The sequence below is a fragment of the Leguminivora glycinivorella genome, chromosome 9, assembly GCF_023078275.1.
Source record: "Leguminivora glycinivorella isolate SPB_JAAS2020 chromosome 9, LegGlyc_1.1, whole genome shotgun sequence".
Taxonomy (NCBI): Eukaryota; Metazoa; Arthropoda; class Insecta; order Lepidoptera; family Tortricidae; genus Leguminivora; species Leguminivora glycinivorella.
Window position 1 is genome coordinate 20,883,701 of NC_062979.1, and position 23,778 is coordinate 20,907,478.

General features: G+C 37.4%; 1 protein-coding gene across 1 annotated transcript; it reads left to right on the forward strand.

Moving 5' to 3' along the window:
- The first annotated feature begins 58 nt into the window (after positions 1-58).
- Positions 59-19,911, forward strand: LOC125229533 (exportin-4-like). The gene is made up of 15 exons (XM_048134395.1): positions 59-272; positions 1,340-1,618; positions 1,745-2,572; positions 3,179-3,345; positions 4,637-4,804; positions 6,158-6,264; positions 6,675-6,831; positions 8,004-8,163; positions 9,050-9,219; positions 9,962-10,092; positions 13,323-13,474; positions 14,928-15,097; positions 16,596-16,695; positions 17,943-18,128; positions 19,113-19,911. Exons 1-15 carry the CDS (start codon positions 222-224, stop codon positions 19,584-19,586), a joined length of 3,300 nt encoding a protein of 1,099 aa, XP_047990352.1. The 5' UTR covers positions 59-221; the 3' UTR covers positions 19,587-19,911.
- The last annotated feature ends 3,867 nt before the right edge of the window (positions 19,912-23,778 follow it).

Sequence of the window (23,778 nt, forward strand, 5' to 3'; positions counted from 1 at the left end):
TGAAAAGACTTTTTTTATTATGGGTAACATAGATCGTAACTGTCACTGGACGGTTGTCATGCGATATTATTTTGGAAAATTCGTGGTGTTTTCACAAATTCTCTACAATTATGCGACTTCCTAATTACTTCAAACCGTGATCGGATTCGCATGTCTCGGTTACATTCAGTCTAATTCATCGTTTTCGTACAATTTGCGGTGTTCCAGTAACAATAGCTACGATGGACAACGGTGCGATACAAACACTGGAGACTGCAGCCCAGATGTTGATGGTATGACTAAAATTAATATCCATAAATCTATCCTAGAATTATACTGAACAATGACACACCAAGCTCCATAATGAAATCTAGGACAAGCTTAAACTAGGTGCTGTGTCTCATTTTGACGCACTAGGATCTTTTTTTATAATAAAGGCCTAATTGAATATATTGTCCTACCACCAATCCTACTGTCGAATGGTTTTAAACTCGTGTGTTATACCAAATCCTGCTTGTAGCTCGTTAGACATATTTTAGGGTGCATTATTTATGTATTCATATCATTTATGTCTTGAAAAGCAGATTTTTCCTCTACATTACTATAACCATTTTATGAGAAAAAGCATTAGTAATAGTAATTAGGATTTGATGGTAAGTATCACAAACTAGTTCAACATTGCCTTGATAACACAAATTTTCCACCGAATTCCTAACCTTTATTAAATTTTATTCTTAAAACTGAATAAAACTGGCTATTCATGTAAGGTAAGAGAAATACAACAGCTATACAGAAATTTGAGGGTGTTGAAAAGTTTATCAATTTACCACTTTCATCTTTCGTCTTTGTCGCTGTTGATCTTATTTGTTTGTCTTTTTCTTACTCGCAACTCATTTGTTTTCTAAGCTTGTATACATAATTATATCATCAGCCCTAGATTTCTTTTCCATTGTCACATTACACTTACCTGGGTTGTGGTTGTGTTTACCACTCTTGTGTGCTTAGCCGAATGCACAAACACTCACGAAACAATCACGATAATATATCTTTTGTAGCTGTCTATCTCTATCGCTCTTGTATATTGGTGCAACAGAGCCAGACTGCAATTCTGCTGCGTAGTGTAGTCCAAATAAACACTCAATGAAGTCGTGACTCACGTTACTTTTTTGTGGATTTACCTTAGTGTACATTATTGTAATATTTGTAAGAATGGTCATTCCATGATTTCATTTATTTCCTTATCGTTATTATCAATACCTATTACAAAATACTAGTGTAGCAACTAGGTAACTAATTTTATTTTACACTTATTTTTGCTATCCTTATCATCAAGAATCATCATTATTATCTTCATTCACAGGCCCCACCAACCCTGGTGACATCAGAACAGCGGCATCAAGCAGAAAGTGTCTTCCTAGAGTTCCGGAGTACCAAGAACCCTTACCAACTCTGCAGGGAGATTCTAGAAAAGTCTAGAACCGACTATGTCCTATTCGAAGCAGCTGGGCTGCTCAAAACCGCACTTATCAGAGAATGGACATTGTTGTCAGAAAGCGATATTTCTTCTCTCAGAGAATATTTGCTGAATTATTTGCTGAGGCAAGACACTCCGCCATTTTTGAGAGAAAAGTTGTTGCAGGTATGTGTTTAAAGTTTTTATGATGACAAAAATAATATGTAAAGATATGCTTTCAAACACACATTAATATTACATTTACAATTTGTAAAGTTATATCTGTTTCTTAAAAAAATGTTTCTTTCACAGACAATTGCAATAATCATCAAAAGAGGCAGCATAGACGATGGTGGAAGAGAGAGAAAGGCTTTACTCACGGAACTAGAGAAAATAATTCTCAGCTCTCCTATCAGTCAACAGAAGCTCGCCTGCTCTCTCATTCTCGCTATCATGCAAGAATACGCCATCACGGTAAAATCCGCTGACGTAGGCTTAATATGGGAAGTACATTTTAGACTTAAGAAATCCTTCGAAGCGTTGGACTTAAAAAGGATATTCAGATTCACTGTCAGCGTACTTGAACAGATAGTCCGCTCCGGACATAGACCTGAAGGAGAACAAGCGTTACTAACTAAGCAACTCTTAACTATAGTCGAAACAGTATTATGCTGGGGACAAGTATCCCCGCTACTACCGAAGCGTTTAATCGGAGCATTTGAAGCTATATACGAAAGCGATGCAGCTCCTGCTCTAAGATTAAGTTTAAATTGGAGAGATACAATATTGCAACCGGAGTTGATAGCTTTATTCTTCGAGATACATATGTATGTGAGGATGAACCCTGAGTTAGCTAACCCGTCTTTGACTTGTTTAGTGCAGTTGGCTAGTTTGAGCGGTGGAGTGGTGTCGGCTAGTAATTTGAAGCAGCAGTATTTGGAGAACTATGTGAATAGTTTTTTGAATATGATGGCTAATATTCAGCCGATGGAGCGAGAGATGCTGGGTATATCGGATATGTATAGGAGATTGATTCAATTTTTCGCGCCGAGTATGATAGCTAACACGCCACCGACTTTGCTGCAGAATTTGACGACGCTGACTTGCCATTGTATTAGAGGAGCGGTGGTGGAAGAAGGGGTAAGTTTTTTATAGTTTTCTCAGACAATCTATATGCTCTGCTTCTCAGTAACATTTATTTTAAACGTCCATAATAGTGAAGTAAATAATTACCTACCTGTGTAGGTATTTGAATTGCAAAATAAACTTCACTTCTAAGAAGTTTTTCTTAAAGAAGATTCCTCTAAGAGCCCTATGTCCCTAGTGAGGGATAACAGGAACACATCATCATCATCAAATTCTAATTTACCTTATCTGATTTTAAGAAGTCACTGTTATAGCTTGTTCAGTGCCTGTTGTCAAAACCTGCTTTAAAGGATTATTTTAATCAACAATGTTGCGTATCAAACGATGTGTCAGTTTCAATAAACTTTTGTTTCATTTCATAGTAATGTTATTGCCAGGTCAGGGTAAATATGTAAAAAAAAATCAATAAAAAGAACACAACTGTTTGTGTTACACAAAGACAGAACATTTTTGTTAAATTTGTGTGCTAATTAACACAAAACTTTAGAATATACTGTATCTTTCGCATAAACTCCGCGTGGCTACACCCTAATGGAGTGGCATCATTCATAGGGTTTAAATATAATGATCAAGTAAATAAAATTAAAAATATTCTTTCAGGTAAACGACGACTCCGTATGGCGAGAGTCCCTGAACAAATTCCTGCACACATGGAGTTCTATAGTCCACGACACAGATGGATATTCTGCAGAGACGCTCACGAACCCGTGTATAGAGATATTCAACACTTATCTACAGTGCCGCTTGGCACCGCCAGATGGCACCAGGTATGTCACACAAAAATAGGCTTTATAGACATTGTAATAAAATAGTGAATACCTAAATTCTAATGATTAGATTTATTATTATGATTACTTATTAAAATAAAGATTGCAATAAACTATTTTAACACCGTTTATTTGGACATACATACATACAATCACGCCTGTATCCCATAAACGGGTAGGCAGACCACATGAAACTACTAAAGCTTCAGTGCCACTCTTGGAAAATAAGTTTTTTTTTTTTTGCTTTTACTCCCTGCCAATTGCACAGGGTGAATTTGCCAATGTCAGTGTTGGCTTGGTGTTACCGTAGTGTTGACTTTCACACGTGAGGAGAATGTTCGGTTTTTTTTTTTTTTTTTTTTTTTTTAATACATATATTTTTTGATGAAGGATGTGGAGGGAAAACCTTAAACAAAACATTTGTTATGAACGTCACTGACAAACACATGACAACACTTACACAAAATTGATTAGCGAAAAAGCGGGAAGCGGATGACAGAATTTTAATAATACCAACATGAAGGAAATGGAAGAAAATGGAAATAAGGGGTTGAAAGAAAACGAAACTGTGACGTTGCAGTGACAGGTTGCCAGCCTCTTATTCTTATTTGAACACCGTCCCTGAAACGTTGGAGGTCAGTTTAATATGTAGTCATACGCGATTAAGTCCCGATTTTTAAAATAATTATGTATAATAATCTTGAAAGTTTAAATCAGTGTTCAGCAAAGTATAGTTTTCTAAAGGGTCGGCAACGCGCATGTAACACCTCTGGAGTTACAGGCGTCTAATAGGCTACTGTGACTCTGACTGGCTTGCTTGCCACCGTGTGGTATAAAAAAATAGATATGAGATATGACACGTACGGACATTCAGCAATAGACGGGTTCACAGCTGTGATTTAGCTGATTGAGGGCCGCCATCTTGCCGAGCAAATTGGCTCGAGCAAGGGAAAGGTCAGTGTAGACTTGGCTAATTACTCTCACTATACATACATACATATAATCACGCCTGTATCCCATAAAGGAGTAGGCAGAGCACATGAACTACCTACTCAAGTTTCAGTGCCAGTCTTGGCAAAAAGGGGTTGAAAGAAATCGAAATTGTGACATTCTACGACAACCACGGGATGAAAGGGATGGTAAATTTCTTAACCCGTCATGTCACCACACGGGGCCACTATACCACTACCAAAACGACTGCCCTCACCACTAACAAAACTATATACATTATTAATATTATTATAATTAAATAGTAGATAATCTATACACTACACCTATATCTTGTTCACAGAGGCGTAGAAAGCAGCGACGGATGCGCCGACGACATAAAAGACGATGTTGAAGAAGACGAACGAAAACAACACAGTGACGTTTTATTGACTATTGGAGCCATCGCCAGAAAAGCCCCCGCACATTGCTGCCATGTACTCTTTGCCATACTACACGAACGGAGCAAGAGGTAAGTGCTTGTATATTTTAATATCAAGTAAGAGACAGTACAATAGGCTAGTTTCCTACTAGTCAAATCAGCTTCTTTTTATGAACTGTCAAAACGATTTGCTAATATGGAATTACTATGAAATACTGAGGAGTGACGTCTCGATCAACTCATTTACTTTATATCTTTCTCTTCGGCTTATTAAATATAAATTATGTTTAAAAATAACTACTGTCCATATTTTTCTTCTAATTATGTGATGCTTTATTTCGTGCACTGAATAAAATATTTTATTTTAAGTATAGGAAACTAGCCTATTATATCCTAGGAACACTGGAACATCGAGAACTTGGTTATCAATAAGAATGGGTCTACTACGATATTTATTTATTTATTATTTAAATAAGTTACACAGCATAACAGTAAAACCAAGGCACTGTGAAACTAAAAAAATAAAAACAATAGGTGTAGCACATAAATAGTAAAAAACAGATTAAAAACAGACGAGAAAAAAAAACAATATTCTATTTAGGCGACGACGTAACAGCGTGGCTCCGTTGCGTCGTCTGACACGGCGTAGGGTTCGGCAGGTTGCCCCGGAACCACCGAAACACGACGCCTTTCGGCCAGAAGTCTGCGCTGACGATGGTGTCCTGCAGCGGCCGCGGCACTCGCAACACAATATATACTTTACTAGCTTTTGCCCGCGGCTTCGCTCGCGTTAGAAAGAGACAAAAGTAGCCTATGTCACTCTCCATCCCTTCAACTATCTCCATTTAAAAAATCACATCAATTCGTCGCTCCGTTTTGCCGTGAAAGACGGACAAGCAAACAGACACACACACTTTCCCATTTATAATATTAGTATGGATTATTGGTTACCTTAAATATGACGTTTTACCAGCTGTGGTCCCTGAAAGACTCTTACTCTCAGTACTCTCTACTGTAACACTGTAAACTCTATCGTCTTTTGTACAGTGAGCTGCACAAGTGCTTAGGGAATTTATCAAATTATCAATGAATTCATTCATAATTTCTCCATGCAATTTTGCACTGTACACATATTGTATTGTACTGTACGGTTATCTGGAAGCTGGACACAAAATGGTGTCAGAAAGATAGTATAGGCCACTTGCCTCCTAGTCCTAGAATTGTCAAAACGAATTTGAACGACTTACTAATATGGAATTAATATGAAATCGAGTAACGTCACGGTCAATTCAGTTACTTTATATATTTCTACCTGACTTATTAAATAGAAATTCGATTTAATCGATAATTATCTGATGCTTTATTTCCTGCATCGTATAAAATATTTTATTTTAAGCACAGTCAAGTTCCCTTTTACATTGTCCTATGTGATTTTTTTTGTAGATTGGAGGAGCACCTGCAGCTCATGCACATGGGCAAGCTGCCGGTGAGCGGCGGCGAACAGCTCATCAGCTTGTTCGAGGACCTACACTGGACGCTTATGATTGCAGGTTAACTACCTATACAAAAACCTTTTTTATGCCTATCCTTAAATTGTAGATTAGTCAGGTCTTTAAAGGGATTCATGTGAACTTTATCGCGGTAGTATAGAAGCTATCTCCTAAATTTGTTAATTGATCCAGAGTTTTGAATTTTTCGAAGGCTTAAAATTGACATAGGTAACGCCAGTAGCGTTTTTGGCACTTAAGACCATCGAATTACCTAAATGTTTTTCACTTTTACATTTTGTAAGCTTATCCCACAAAACAAACCATTAGTTTGATAAGTTAAATAAAAACAAGTTGACTATAATAATTTGCCATTTTCAAACAAAAGGTATCCCTAGGCTATATAACATGGTATATTTTACTTGAGAACGTTACGCCATCGACAAAATGTTAAACCAAAATATAATTTCCAGGTCATTTCCTAGCGATCGACTGCACAGAAGGCGAGACAGTGATGATGCCCCCCGAGATAGTGCAGTTCAGCCTGCGAGAGAGCGCCAATGTGGACTCCTCGCTCCGGTATCTGATCGGCGAGAGCGCTAGTGCCGACAACGTCGACCCGGTGCTTAAGTAAGTCTAAAGAAATCTCCTAAAACATACTAAAGCAAAAATACGCATTTTCTAAGAGACAACAGATAGCTGTAGATTTTTTACCCCAATTACCTCCATATAGTAAGTTTCAAAGAAATCGTTAAGCGACGTAGACATCAAGAAAATTTTATTATATGTACTCTTATAGTTGGCGCCCCACTTTTGGTGGTTACTGTGAGGCACTAGTCAAATTGACAAAAATGATACTCTAAACCTTAACTACATATTTTGGCAATAATCCTCACTCGGGCGAGACAGTGATTACGCCCCCGAGATAGTGCCGTTCAGCCTCCGAGAGAGCGCCAACGTGGACGCCTCGCTCCGGTATCTGACCGGGGAGAGCGCTAGTGCCGACAATGTCGACCCTGTGCCTGTGTAAGTTGTGTAAGTTTTTTAACCTTAGCATTGTTCGGAAACCATACAAAAACTCAAAAATGCGCGTTTCCTAGAGTTCAGACCATGTTAGATTGATTTTTACCCACAAATACACCTATTTAGGAAATTTACTTGTAATAGTTAGGAGCTGGAGACAAAAAAAATCGTTGCAGTTGGCGTCCCATTTTTGGTAGATAATCTGTTAGAGTGCGACACTAACTGCATATTTTGGCAATAATCCTCACACTGGTGAGACACTGATGATGGCCCCCGATATAGCGCAGTTCAGCCCCCGAGAGAACTCATTTCAACTCACAGCGCGGCGGCGACAAGGGGATGTTCGCAGAAAAGTTCTAAGTGGTTAAAAGATTAACAACGGATTTTTTTTGGGGTCAACTGTACAAGGGGGGCAAGAATAGTGTTGAACGTCTTTAACGACATGTGCAGCTTTCTATGTGAAAGTTATCTACGAGTATGTAACATATGTTATTATATTACTGACTATAATGTTAAAACTGTATATTTAAGTCATGCATATTTCAATAGATATGGTATGAACTTTGAGATAAGATCTCGAAACCGGTCATTGTTGTACCTATACAAAACACGCAAATACTTATAAGATAACATCAAGGAAAATTTTATTGTAACCAAACGGAAACCCGTTTCTAAAAGACTTTTGGAATGTTCCAGTACCTTTGCAGGGTACTTTGCCCACCACTGGGCTACGTATATCTATATCAGGTGCCCCCTAATATTTGTTTATATGTTTGCAGATTGATAGGCGAAATACTCCGCATCAGCGCGTACGAATGCGCCGCCCTAGAAGCGGGTCTAGCCAGCGTTTTCTCCCCAGAGCTCTCCGCTACAATATCATGGCTGCTCAAGATATGGGCCAACTCGTATCTTATGCCAGAGCCTTCTTTATACTCTGAGGTTAGTTTAGAATAAGCTATTTAATCATTATGTAAGGCAGTTATAGGTTGGAGCGAGACACAGCGGTGGGATCTTTCATTCGCACCTGTGGCAGCCGCTCACCGCTGTCGCCTTAGTGGTCAGAGCGGGCGCCTTAATAGTCTAGAGGCGGGGCTACCCAGCGTTTTCTCCCCAGAGCTCTCCGCTACAATATCGTGGCTACTCAAGATATGGGCCAACTCGTATCTCATGCTAGAACCTTCTTTGTACTCCGAGGTGAGTCTACATTCAACCAATTTGAATCCGAGGATAACCTTTTCATAGTAAGCGTCAAAGTGACTTTTAAGGCATATAAAGCACCTTGTCGATAGGACAGGGTTCTAGAGTGGCTTAGGATTCAATTTGGTTTGGTCAATAAGGCTCAGAGTTTAGAAGATTAGAGAGAAGGTAGCGGTGTCAAGTGTTCGTCCCCGGAGCTCTCCACAACATTTCGACCTGACAAGAAATTAACCACTTCTCTAGTAAAGAAATTACAATACAAATGCGAAAAACGTCGTACGATACACGTGCGAAAAAAAAGAAGTTCGAAACGAGTGGCGATAAATTAAAACACGACCGAAGGGATCGTTTTAAATCGACACGAGTTACGTAATGTACTTTGTCCTCGAGTCACTACAAAAACTCCCTCTCTTGAGGTTATTGTACTCTCTCCATACAAGTTGTTGCTATACTCTGTCAAACAAGTCTGAATCAAAAATATCTCGGTAACAAAATAGGAATAATAAAAACAAATTTAACTTTTTCCTTAACTTTTGTACAAACTTTTCGAGAACTGCTGACCTATAGTTTTGTTTGTTCTTATTTAGTGACAGACTTGTTTGACAGAGTATACCTCCTTTATTCCCAGATATCACCGATCTTAGAGATGGCGTTCGGTCGTTCGTCGCGCGGCGCCGTGTGGACGGTGCGGCGCCTGTGCGCGCGCGCCGCCGCCGTGCTGCGCCACCTGCCCGCGCAGCCCGCCGCCGCCGCCGCCGCCGCCACGCTGCTCACTACTCTGGCGATGCATCACCACAAGTAATAACCTCACTTTTCATTACTAAACTTTCTTTATGCTTCAAGCACTGTGTAATAAAGAGTACTATCGTACAGGATCGCCACTCTCGCTTCATTCTGAAATGCTGAAAGAAGTCCAGTCGACCTGTCATAACCCCACGCCGAGTCAGATGACGCGACGGAGCCACGCGGTTACGTCGTCGCCTGAATAGAATATTAATTAAATAATAATTACGCCTGTATTCCCAAACGGAGTAGGAAGAGCATATGAAACTGCTCAAATTTCACTGCCACCTTTGACAATTAAAGGGTTGAAAGAAAACGAAATTGTAATATTGCAAATACAGATTGCCAGCTCATTTACACCACAATGGAACCTGTATCCCTCACTAAACGGGGAAAAGGGACCACTAAAATTTTAATGAAAATTCGTCCTTATTAGCTGAGTAAGCGTAGCAAACAGAAACCTTTAGGCATTGATTGTCACATGCCAAACCTCCAGCTGAACTTGAACCTGCGACCATTTGATCACCGGTTCAATCTCTTCCGCCAACTGACAATGAGTGGCGCAGGCAGTATACCTCGCCGAAGTGACAATCGTTGACGATATCGAAACGCAGTGTAGCTCTGTCGCGCCACTACAAAAAAGCTATAGAGAGAGCTAGCTACCGTAGGCTTACGAAACGTAAGCGATCATAAGAGTGCCTAGATAAGAGTGATTTTTTTTCTTTAAGGAATTATAAATCTAATCTATTATTTTCAGACAAAATCCACTAGCGAGTTGCGAAGAGTTCTTAGCCCTTGTAGCTTGGGAGGCGGCTGGCAGTAACCTACCGGGAGAACTGAGGAAGGAACTACACAGGGCTTTCGCCATCGCTGCGACGTATGCTGAAGGTATGGACCTTGATCTTATAGACAGGAGGGAAAATCCATTGGCATTTTCCCAAACTTCGCATTTTTATTTGGTTGAAAGGCAAATTTGGCAGAAAGTGAAACTTCTGGTGGTCACCATAAGGATGCCATATTAATTTTGTGTACACATTTTACATTCCGAGTACTGATGTGCCGACGGAATTCTGAAATTTTCACATAGGAAAACTTCCGAAACTTTCCATACTTTCTATGGACAATTGTATGGATGGAAACATTCCATTTCATAAATTTAAATTCCCTTTATTTTTCGTGAAAATTTCGTGAATTTTTCAAGAAATTTAAGATTTTTTTTGGAACCGCACTTCACTAACTCCGAGCCACGAACAGGTTTCCATGACTAATTGCTTCCCGGTCGGGACTTCGTATAGTGGTTACGGCCATGAATAATTAACAGCAGTCAGCTGGCACTTTGTTGGTGGATTGAGAAACATCTACCGCAAGGGTGTTACACTACTTGAATGGCTACATGAATTCTAAGTCCTACTGGATTTTCTACAGATTCATTATGCTAAGCTAATTAGTATTTTTACCTAAATGCGGAATTTGTTACCCTTTTCAAGTTTTTCCTCTCATTTACTCAAAGGTTAACTGGAAGAGATCCCTCAAAGGGAGGGGGGGGGGGTTCGCCTTTGTACTTCACATCTCAACAACAACAACAACATTATTTTTTCCACTTTCAATTTAATTCTGAATTTAGATAGATAGATAAAAGCTTTATTTGAATGCTGCAATAACACACAATTACAAATGCAACACAGAACAACAAAAAGAGAAGAAGAAAAAAAACATACAATTGACTTAAAATTACGTACACAACATTAAAAAAAATGCTTACCAACACTGTGTGCATTGCAGCAAAAACAAAAGGGTTCCGACTCAGCTATACGCTTCACCCTTTCGAGTGAGGCATTGATATTCTGCCGGCACCCAGATCACGTTACAGTTAAATAAATAAAGAAATGTGTATAAATGAAGAAATAGGTTAAGGTAATTTTAAAGTAAGGTGAGAAAACAATTTATGATTATAAATATAATTATATACATTGCTGTGAAATGAAATACAAATTAAAGTGGAAATAATACATACATATACAATGGGTACGTATCACAATGTCTAAAGTTAAAAAACCTAACGTCAAATGACCTACGTTCAAAATACCTAAAATCAAAATACATAATGGTGTTTCGACCGAAATTCAAAATACCTAAAGTTTAAAAAGGTGCATATAATAATATCTAAAATAAAAAAACTAACGTTAAATGACCTACGTTCAAAATACCTAAAATTAAAAAAACGAACGTTAAATGACCTACATTCAAAATACCTAAAATCGAAATACCTAATGATTATGAAATGGGGCTTAAATAACCAGTTTATGCTTGAATCGTCGACAGACAATTAATCGAATATTATTTCAAAGACAACGTTTAAAATAATTTCATTTCATCGACAGTTCATATCGTAGAATGATCGATACAAGTCAAATTAAACCGTGGACTTTTACTTCGTAGATAACTTATTCCGATTATACTTTATATCGTGGTATTTTGTTTTGTATTTTTTCATTTCATTTTGTTCTACATTAAATAAAATTTACTACGCGTAATATAATTTCAATTGTGTAATTGTGTATACCTAAGTATTTCAAAAGTTAATTTTTCTAAAATTTTACAATTTGTAATTTTTTTGTTTTTATGTTTGGTCACAACTAATGTAACCTTCTTCTAACCTATTTTAAAGGTCGTGCGTTGATGTGTAGGATCGCAGTTCTAATCTAACCTAAACCTACTCTGTAAGCCGTTCTTTTCTGTGTGATCGCAGTTCTAACCTAACCTAAACCTACTCTGTAAACTGTTTGTTTCGTGTGTGGTCACAGTCTCACAGTACTAACCTAACCTAAACCTAATCTGTAAACTGTTTTTGCGCGTGGTCACAGTTCTAACCTAACCTAAACCTACTTTAAAAGCCGTTCGTTGTTGTGTAAGGGCGGAGTTCTAACCTAACCTAAACTTACTCTAATATAGGATTTAAACCAATCGGGTTCCCTCTATTTGGCATACCTTTAATTGTCCGAAACGATTTTCGCATAACAGACTTCGCATAATCGATTTTCGACGAATGTTAATTTGGCAGAAAACTTATTAATTTGACATAATATAAAATAATAATAATATTACTTTGTACGAAAATGAGTTCGCATAATACTTTTTACGCCGATTGTTTTTTATGAATAACATTGATTTGCAAAATTGTATTTGGAATATTTCTTAAAATCAGAATAACCACCCATACCAAATGCAGTCAGGAGAGTCGGTTAGGTTAGGTTAGAACTGCGACCTCAAGAAATACAATATTTTGTTAAGAATGCACGAATGTCGGTTAGGTTAGAACTGCAACATCAATATAGTAGTATTAGCCATGATAAAAATTCTGCGTGATAAATTTCGACTAAACAATGTTAAATGCATAAAAACCACTCGACGAAAAACCTTTATGCACAACATATATTCGAACAAATAAAAATATGCCTAGATAAATTATGCGTAACTATACGATGCTTAAAATTAATACTTCAAATACCCTCTTTTACGCTCGCGGAACCTACGCTACTACTTCGGTATTTTGACCGGTTAATCATTTTAGGTATTTTGACCATAGGGTATTTCAAATCTTGGTGTATAAAATGTAGGTTACATAGTTTTTGGTATTTCAAACATTAGGTATTTAGTCCAATAGGTATTTTAAATTTCGGTAATTCGTGCGTAGGTGAAACTTGCTTAGGTATTTAACCCTTAATAGGGCAGAAGAATTTCGGAAATTAGTCAAATTTGAATTCTGTCAAATTGTCCAATAAAGTCCAAATTATGGTGGTAAATATATGCCCCCTGCCCTATTAAGGGTTAAAATCATTAGGTATTTTGATTTTAGGTATTTTGAACGTAGGCCATTTAACGTTAGGTTTTTTAATTTTAGACATTGTGATACGTACCCTATACAATTAATGACCAACAAGAATATAGAAAATGTGTAAGTAATGTTATAAAGTGTTATAAAGTGCGCAAACGTGCCGTTAAGAATGTACCGTAAAAATAATTATATCCTAAAATCCGCGACCAAAAAATCCGTATGGTATCCCTGTTTTTTGTTTCTCCAGTAATATCTTTTTAAATTTAATTTATGTTTTGTATAGGTGAAGTCCGAAGTCGCCTTCTGGCTAGCACAGTGGCCTTACAAGAGAAGTTGAGGAACATAATAAACATGGAGTCCGACACGGAACCCGTACGGAACATGCTAGCTGACACGTTAGACTGTTTCATTGGAGTCACAGATGGCGTATTTGAGGTAACATTTTTTTTTTACTTTTCCTTAGACTTTGGTTACCTTTAATTTTTTAGACAAGCTGAAAAATGTGATCAAAGCTTTTTCATATTTCCTTTCTGTTACTGTTCATTCGAAGGAAGTAGGGAATCGTAAAAAAGTGTTTGTTTTGTATACAAGAGAAGCTGAGGAACATAATAAACATGAGAGTCAAACATGGAACCCATACGGAACATGCTCGCTGACACGTTAGACTGCTTCATTGGAGTCACAGATGGCGTATTTGAGGTGACTTTTATTTTAAATTGAACTTATTGCAGAATTTGGTGATTATTAATTTTTTAGTCAAGCTGAAAAATGTGATCAAAACTTTATTATCGTATTTCCATTCCGTTACTGTTCATTCGAAGGAAGTAGGGAATTGTAAAAAAGTGTTTGTTTTGTATACAAGAGAAGTTGAGGAACATAAAAAACATGGGAGTCAAACATGGAACCCGTACGGAACATGCTAGCTGACACGTTAGACTGTTTCATTGGCGTCAAAGAGGGCGTATTTGAGGTTATGGAAATTTAGTTTTTGATTTATAAAAATCATTAATGCATGTTAATTATAAGATGTAATGTTTTGAAAAGAAGTGGCCCGCCGAGTTTCTTGCCGGTCCCATAGTGGATACCCCCCTCCAACTGAGGGGGGACTGAAATCTTCTCGAGGCTGAGGCGTAGGGTTAGAGCCGGCGTAGCTTTATTTGACGTTCATAAGCGCATTGTAATATGCCTACTTGGAAAATAAATATTTCATTTCATTAATGACGACCAAGAAAAATATACTACGTTACAACATACATATTTATGTAGGTACATAAACTCACGCCTGTAGTCCCAAAATTAAGATAGAGAACATGAAACGACTCAAGTTTCAGTACCACTTTTAGCAATTAAGAGGTTGAAAGAAAACGAAATCGTGATATGGCAGTCACAGGTTGTCCCATCGCCATCGCCCTACCCCACAATTGACTTCTACGACTTCTACTAAAGGTGGGTAGTGAAATTCTTAATCCGTCACCACATGGGCATGAGGTATGAGGTATCATCATCATACCACATCCTTCCTCAGTGTAACTTTTTTGCGGAATTTTGTAACCTTGGTTTTAAACATTCACAGGAGTGACCTCGGTGTGAATTTTCGTAAAGACGTTCTTAGTAGTACATTATGCAACAAGGGGAGGAAGTTGAATATTACTAACGAGAGTAAGTTAAATCGCGACGGCTTGCCGGAAGACTCGAGTTACACACAATGTTTTTCATCACACTCACAATATAAAAACTATGTAAATAGATGTAAAAAAAATAATTACGGTACTAAAAATTTCATTATTCCCTTGGGAGAACGGTTTTTCTATCTCACGCTCCACCTGCGTGCAATAGCACATTTAGTTTGCGGGTGTGGTGAAAAATATTTTTTTTAACTTGTTAATAGGTCGGGACAATGGACGAGCAGTTCATGATGCTGATCGACGCGCTAGACTGCATACCCGGTATAGTGTTCCGGTACCACAACTACCCGGGGGTAGTGCTGCCGGCTCTTAGACTACTCGCCAAGAGCGCCAAGCGGATGTTACATTCTGTGCAGCCACAGAATGTTAGCAAGTACGTATTCCCATTTTGTTACTTTCATACACAGGTTACTGAAGGGAAAGAAAATTGTTACAATTTTTTCAAGTTTTATAAAACTTAGCACAGAAGTACAAACAGACAAGCACGTAGATATATGTATATGCGCGCAAGCATACCAAGTATAGCGTTCCGTTCCGCTACCACAACTATCCAAGAGTAGTCCTGCCAGCTCTCACGAATACTCGCCAAGAGCGCCAAGCGAATGTGCAGCCACAGAATGTTAGCAACTACGTATTCCCATTTTCGGCCCACCAGTTCCGGAAGGGAATAACAATTTGAACCAAATAAAATGGAAGGCAAATAACAGTATCCACAACCCAGCACATATACGTAGATGTAAGCATACCCGGTATAATGTTCCGGTACCGCAACTACCCGGGGGTAGTGCTGCCGGCTCTCAGACTACTCGCCAAGAGCGCCAAGCGGATGCTGCACTCGGTACAACCACAGAATGTTAGTAAGTACGTATTCCCATTTTGTTACTTTCATACACCAGTTACGGAAAAGAATTGGGACCGCTTTTTACAAGGCAAATAAAAGTCACATAGTATCAACAGCCCAGCACATAAACATGTAGATGCAAGCATACCCTGTATAGAATAGAATAGAATAGAATATTTTTTTATTCGTAAGCACTTAACAACGACGATAACAATATAATATACACAAAAATTAACGACACATAAACAAGTAACCATACACACAAAGGCTAACAGACAAAAGTGCCACGAAATGGTCTCATCTCAGCATGTTGCTGGCGACTTCCAGCGCTGGTCTTCCGATGAGGCCATTCGGTGAAAACAATCACGACAGGTAACAATTTATGAATACAACACTAATAAAAATAAAAAATAGCAAAAAAAAAGTATGCAAAAGACAACAAAGATTTATAACAGACATTACATTATTACACAATATTATCGGGTCGGACTCGTCATAGCTGTACATTAAAATATGACTACATCTAGCGCCATAGTATAGTGTTCCGGTACCGCAACTACCCAAGAATAGTCTTAAAAGTTCCCACACTGCTCGCCAAAAACGCTAAGCGGATGCTGTACTATGTGAAACAGAATGTTAGGTGTGTATAATTTTAATTACGTTTTTCTATTTTGTTACTTTCATATATAGGTTATGGAAGGGAATTAAAATTGGGTCGTCATTATAAAAGTCAAATACAACGTAACACACAACTACAGACAAGCACGTAGACATAGAAAGTATAATGGAATATAAAAGTATATTTTGCTTTTGGGGTATTATGCGTTTACGAAATTTTGCGACTTTAGGGCATTATGCGCCTGACGCGATTCTTTTCCATGGTAAATAAGTATAACGTAATTTGATTGACATCCAGGGGTTGAGGATTTGCCGTATGATTTTTGTCAGCGTCGCGGACGAAGAAATTTAAAAGTTTTTCATTTTGCAAAAGAAAAACTTTGTATAAATGAACGTTATAAACCTGTTGCAGGTTCCTGGAAGTGTGCAACACAACGTTCGACGTGTACATGCGGTGGAACTCCGGCAAGATCTCCAGCATTCCCCAGGACGCGGAGGAGGAGGCGTATGAAGTAAGATTATTCGACCACCGGTCTGGCCTAGCGTGTAGTGACCCTGCCTGCTACGCCGCGGTCCCGGGTTCGAATCCCGGTAAGGGCATTTATTTGTGTTCGTTTGAACGTCATGAGACAACAAGGTCGATTTCCGCCGCTTGCAACAATATTATGTCAGTGAAAATTGCTCTGTCTATATGATACTACTCATGCGATGTGTCTAGTCAGCCTTAGCTGTCGTTAGAGCTCACTGAAACTTTTGTCAAAACTGGTAGACCACTTTCTTGGCCCACTACAAGCTTTGTTTAGTTTGGGGCCAGGTTGATCTGTGTAAGGTGTCCCCCAATATTTATTTTTATTTATTTCTTTTATTGCGGTAAAAATAAAACATATATTTACACTGAAATATTTATTAGGACAACCAAGTATATATTTTACTGCTCTTATGCTCAGTATTGACATTTTATTGAAAGTAAGAATGTCCTATTTTTTTCATACCTACATTTTTCGATTTTCCATTCTGTTACTTTCAGGTAACAAAAGGCAATAAAAATTCTCGTTTTTATGCATTTTTACTACGTAATATTATTTTCTATAGATTATTGATTGCTTTCAGAAAACCCTATACATACACCTTGTTAATAGTGTCCAACCGAAATTAACTTTTAATGCAGAAGGCACTAACTTTGCTTGGTCACTATCGAAAATACAGTTTCCGAACCGTTGTCTGAAACAGCATCTCTAAGCTAAACAGAAACTTCGATAGTATTGATTCGATTGTAGACGGGTGATTTTCCGCCTTTCTTGCGCATATTTTGCGTGATGATGGCTAATCCTGCCATCCCAACTCCTCGAGAAATCCTACCAGACCCTTGATGTTGAGTAGGACCTCGGGGAGGTCTCTCGGAGATCCGAGATATTTTGCCCTGTATGAAGCCACCCCACTGCACTCCAGCACCACGTGAGCAGCTGTTTCCTCTGTCTCCATGCACCCTCGGCACAGGGGACTGTCCGTAGCACCTGTTATGAAAACATTTTTGTTAAATAGTCCATGACCTGTTATGACACTGGTTACCATTCTCAGCCGGACCTTCCCTAGTTGAAGAAGCGTCCTAGTGAGTTTTCCATTGATGCTAGGCATGGCTAGTTTCGCCTGTCTGGTTTAGCCAGTATGTTGTGTGTACTTTCTCTGTATATGATAGTAGCATTGAGCGTACCTTGCTTCGATAGTAGCTTTATTTAAAATAAGTTATTTCTTTGCCCAGGACATCTGCGCACTAATGGAAGTGGTCTGCTCCATCGCCCGCTGCGGCGCCGAACGCGCCGTCGGCGACACGTGTGCGAGAGGCCTAAGGCTGCTGCTCCCTCTTATCACACCGTCTCTCCTGTCGCTACCCACACTAGCGCATCAGGCATACCGCACACTACGCGAGCTACACACGGCAGAGCAGGTAACTTTAACTACTACATATTAGTGTACCTTTATTATGAATAAGGGGGTAATTAGGCAACTTAACTGTACTTAAAATAAAATATTTTATACCATGCACGAAATAAATCATCAGATAATTATAAGAAAAACAGCAACAGAAGTTATTTTTAACTCCAATTTCAATTTTATAAATCAGATTTCGTCACTACTTTAAAAAAAATCTTCGTCTGTCAATGAAAAGAAAATTGTAGTAAGTATGTATGGAATGCATAATTGCATATAGACTTACTGCGTTTTAACTTTGAGGATCACCGTGAGATATGAGATTTTTATAGTGACGATTTAAAGTAAATCAGTTGACTGTGACGTCACTCAATTCGATTTCATATTAATTCCATATGAGCAAGTCGTTCAAAGTCGTTTTGACATTTCTTAAAAAGAAGCTGATTTGACTAGGAGGCAAGTAGCCTATTATTCATAACATAAACGTACGCTTAAGTTATCAAGCCGATAAAGTTACTTTATCCCTTTCTATCACACCAATACCTTGATATGAACGATACTCGTACATATCAAGGAATCAAAAAAGGAATTCCTTTCCTAGTTTCCTAGACGTTCTCTTGCAAATAGCTAGTTTCATATCATTAGAATAGATAAGAACAAATTGGCTTATTTAATTCTGCAAACTGTTTGAATATATGTATGTATGTATGTAAACACTTTATTGTACATAAGACAAGTTAGGACATAATGTGGAATGTTTTACCGTTTGAGGGCAAAATCACTTCAAACAATGTTTAAACCTCTAAGAGATTTTTTTTTATTGAAGTATTTTCTACTTATCGATAATATTATTACATACTGACCAAAAAGAGTAGAAATTAAAACATTGTAGTGTCATCCCTTTCAAATCAATATGTGTGAGAAAACGGGACGACAGTACGATGTTGCCACTTTTTAATTTCTACTCAGACAGACTGTAATTCTAAAATGTTTATTACAGCTAACAATCCTACCAATAGAAGATTTCAACATGGTGGTCGCCGCGCTCCGCGTCGGCCTGACCGCCGTCTCTTGCGACGTGTCCACACTCTGCTGCGACACAATAGTAGGTCTCTCAAACAAAACACGCACTCTAGGAGACGACAACCCTTACTCGCTATCCCTTCTATCCCTGGCCGAGTTACTACTAATGCTCATCATTAAGATGGAAATACCTCCAGATTCCATCCCCGCCGCTGGCGCAGCCATCTACGCCTTAACGTGCGTCAAACCAGCTCTCTTAGAAGGCTTAGCCCGACAACTTATTGAGGCATACGCTGTCAACGATCCAGCGAATGTGCCCAGATTGGAAGAGGCCTTTGGGGTACTCACAAATGGCGTTCTCTTTGATGGCTCGAGACCACATAAGTTGCGTTTCCAGGATAACTTCGATAAGTTCCTTGCGAGTGTACACGGGTTTTTGATTGTGAAATAATTGTCTTAAATATATTTGGAAGAGAAATGTTGATAGTGCAGCTCTAGATGAGTTTGATGATATTTTTACGTGATGTAACATTTGAAATATTATCTTTTAGTTTAGTTAATCGATTTTTTTTATTTGACATGTTTGGACAAAGAATTATAATCTCAGGAATGGAATTGTTTATATCAAATGTTATATTTAGTATATCAAATATCGCATCATCTAACAGAGCTAGCTACCTAAACTTCTAAATGTCTCAGGACTCTCAGGTAGGTAATTTTTTTCAAAGTTGTCCCCCACTTTTTTTAATTTGGAAATTTTTATATGGTTTTCACTCAGAATCGCGAGCTCTTTCAATCCTAATAGGAGAAAAAAAGTTTCCCAAGGTTTTTTTCCATTCCGTTACCATTTGTTCATACATTTTGTATGGCGGTAACGGAATGGAAATTTTTTTCTTCCATCAGGATTGAAAGACCTCGCGATTCTAAGTATGAATCGCGTAAAAAATACCCATGTTACGAAAAAAGGGAGGTGGACAAATTTGAAAAAAAAAATGGCCTAGGTATTTGTTGCGCGTTTCTAAATGCGCTTTGTAATTTAAGGAAAAACTATTATTTTATTAAGTTTAATAACTAAACGTGAGTAAAAGGAGACTTATTGTAATATAAGTTCTTGTAAGATAGCGCTTTTATCGCTACTATCTAATTTATTAGTCTTAGGGTCGGTTTTTTAATCTTAGATAAGTATTCTCGCAGACGGTCTATTTTATCGTGCAATATTAGTACAATCATAGTTATAATGAGTAATTAACTTAAGGAACGCACGGCAAATCTCGTATGATAACCCGCATGTAGCAACCTTATTATGGTAATTTCGTTTAAGGTTTCTACACAAACAGCACAAGCTCTTTCAATTCTGATAGGAGAAGAAAAGTGCCCCGAAGATTTCATTCCCATTATGTTACATTTTTCATAGAAGTATGTCAGTAACGGAACGGAAAAAATAAAAACTACATACATGGATTTTTTAAATCTTATTATTATCGAAATAACTCGTGATTCTGAAAAAAATGTGGGTACAACTTGACATATAAAAGGGTACATTATAGGATAGGAGTTATATAATTATTGAATAAATATTATTGACCGTCTGACTTCTAACTTAGATTGAAAAACCGATTCAGAATTGGATTGGCGTCCCCCAATGGGCTGTGCGAAATCAAAGTAAGGTAACACTATTGTGTTAGGATTAGCGATATTGTAAGTATATTTAGTGCCATTGAGTCAGACTAGAGGTCATAGAGTTATACGCTATTGTGGTTGAAACATAATTTCTTGACGTTTTTTATTGGAAAATTGTATCATGTTTTTTTCGTGTTTCTACTCCGGGTCATGAACTGTGTCGATAATTATAAAAGAAACAAAATGTCGCGATATTTCCAAATATTTCTCAATAGTTCCCATCCGTTTCCGCCATACAAGATATAAAAAGGTAACGGAATGGAAACATTTTTTGACATTTTTTCCCACATCAAATTCGTTGGAGTTCGTAATTCCAAGAAGGTAATAAAACATTATTTAAATTAAAAAGTAAATGTACATTTTTACATAAAATCTCAGACCTTAGGTTGATTGAACGCTGCGCGCTGTCAGAACAGTACCTAAGACCTCCTCTGTAAGGAGTGTAAGGACGCCATTTTTAGGGTTCCGTACCAAAAAGGTACAAAAGGAACCCTTATGGCGCGACTCTGCCCGTCTGTCTGTCAGTCACATTCCTAAATATCTTGAGAACTACTTATGCTACCGATTTGAAACTTGGCATAGTTATGAATTTTTTTTTTTTTTTTTGCTAATATAACTCTCTGCCCTCTAGTCAAACTGACAACTTTAGTCGCTGTAATTCTATTGTTTTTGGCCTAAATGTGTACACTTGTACAGGGTGCTTATTGCTCCATAGTCCTATAACCTTTCTCGGCTAGCTAATCATGTATGGTAATCTGTTTTAATTTAAGAAATAATGTTATATCTACTCAGAATCATGAAATTTTGACTTCGATTGATTTATTGTTAAATAATGAACATTTAGCATTCGAAACTTCGAGTTATAATTTAAAATTGACTAAATACTCCATTTATATGTTTTATTACAGATTCCAGTTATTCTTATTCCAAAAGAGAAGGAGTAGACCCTTTTTCCATTGTGTTACCTTTTCCTTATAACGGTAACGAAACAGTAACACGAAAAATACGTGAACCTTGACTTCTAAGTATTTAATATTGTTAGTATACCAAACTAAAATTTTATTTTTAAAATCTGAATAGATATAACATAAGATTTTCAAAAATGGGATTTTACCCTTGATTATGTGTTTTTTTTTTAGTTACACAATTACCTATAGGGGCGAGTCATTAAAATTAAATTAGAGTATGGAAGATTTTTTTATACAAAAATGACAATGATATTAATTTCTTTTCCAGATATTTTCTCTAGTCATACCAAGCGAAATTGACAGCTATTTTGACAGCCCTTCCCGTACAACGGTATTTTAAACGTCAAACGGGTTTTAAATTATGACAATTACTTATTAGCCCTTGGACATGTAGGGTGCCAAAACGTCTGCCAACTTAGCTTGGTCTGATTCCATCTAGTTTTTTTTTAAATATATGGACAAAATACGGTAAGGAAGCTAAGCATGCATATTTCACTCGCCGTTTACTATCTTTATTGCACAATTATATTGCTATCTCGTTCTCGCACTGTAGACATCATCAGCGGTACAGCAATATAAATATCGTCACTATTTTTAAAAAAACTTGTATCTTCGTCTATCAATGAAAAGAAAATTGTAGTAAGTATGTATGGAAGGCATATAGACTTACTGCGTTTTAACTTTGAGGAGAAACATGAGATACGAGATTTTTTTAAAGTAGTGACGATATGCATATGCGATAATGATGGGTCAGTGTCAGGAATTCTTCGTGCTTAGGGTCCTTACTTTAGTAACGCTTAAAGAAATGACTATTTCATTTGTTTATGTTATCCTGTCTCTGGTTATTATGAAATAATTAAAATTGATGTTTATTGCGTTAGGAATGCAAGAATCTTATGTTCACAACACAACGAACTTTGTACGTTTAGAGACGTGGTTGTGAATGTCTAATTTCTCTAAATTGGGCAATATAAACCTTAAATTGATATTAGGTCTAAAAAATATTGCTCAATGTATCTTCTTACTTGAAAGATGACTTGAGACAAGCAATGAGACCTATGTTTTTTCTAGAGCAGAGTTACTCTGTTATTTGTAAAACTATTTCTCCTGTATTTTAGTTGAATTCATTTATAAAAAGAAAACGTACCGTACCTGAACGAAGATTACGTATACGGACCCCTATTCCCATCTTTAGTTCCGTGTACAGTGAGCTGCAAAAGTTCATGGCGAAATTATCAATGAATTAATTAACACTGTACCTACTATATTACCCGAACACACTGAGCGAGTGAGATCATAATGCGCGTGTAAAAGAGATGGGAATAGACCGGACAGTGTACAAATTTCTTTATGCTTGGTGTCTTTATTTACAATACAATATCATGAATAAGTGGGACTACTGTCAAAGTATTGACAGGTAACTAGTACCGTTGCACTAAAATATTAAATAATAATTACTATGACAGAGTGCTAAAACGTTCAACTATTATTTTACAGTTTCTAGAATGTTCTGTTTATTTGTCTCATCGAGGACATATCCCAATAGAGTGGTAATATGGGGCTGTCCGTCTGCGCAACGGATATGTGATTTGTCACTTATAAATGTTAGCGCTCGCTCTCAATAAAACAGTACAAAACCAGTATTGGATCCGTGCGTACGTCTCTGCGAATTACGAAATAAATTATAGTTTGTTTTACTATTATTATAATGGCGTGCTTTTCTATTCAGTTTCGTAGAAAAAACAGCAAAACATCTGACTTTAAAACATAAGGAATAACTTTTCATCGGTAAGTTACGATTTTAAATTATAAACTACTTTATATTAAATTTTGTCCGGAGATCAAGTTAAACTGGACAACAAAAGTGAAAGGTGATGACGCAGGCTAGACGTATGTCGTTATCTCTTGCTTCCACGTAACTCAATTCACATCACACCATCTCTTTCCAGTCTGCACTAGTGTTGTACATGCTTAATTTATAGCATCAAGTGGTGT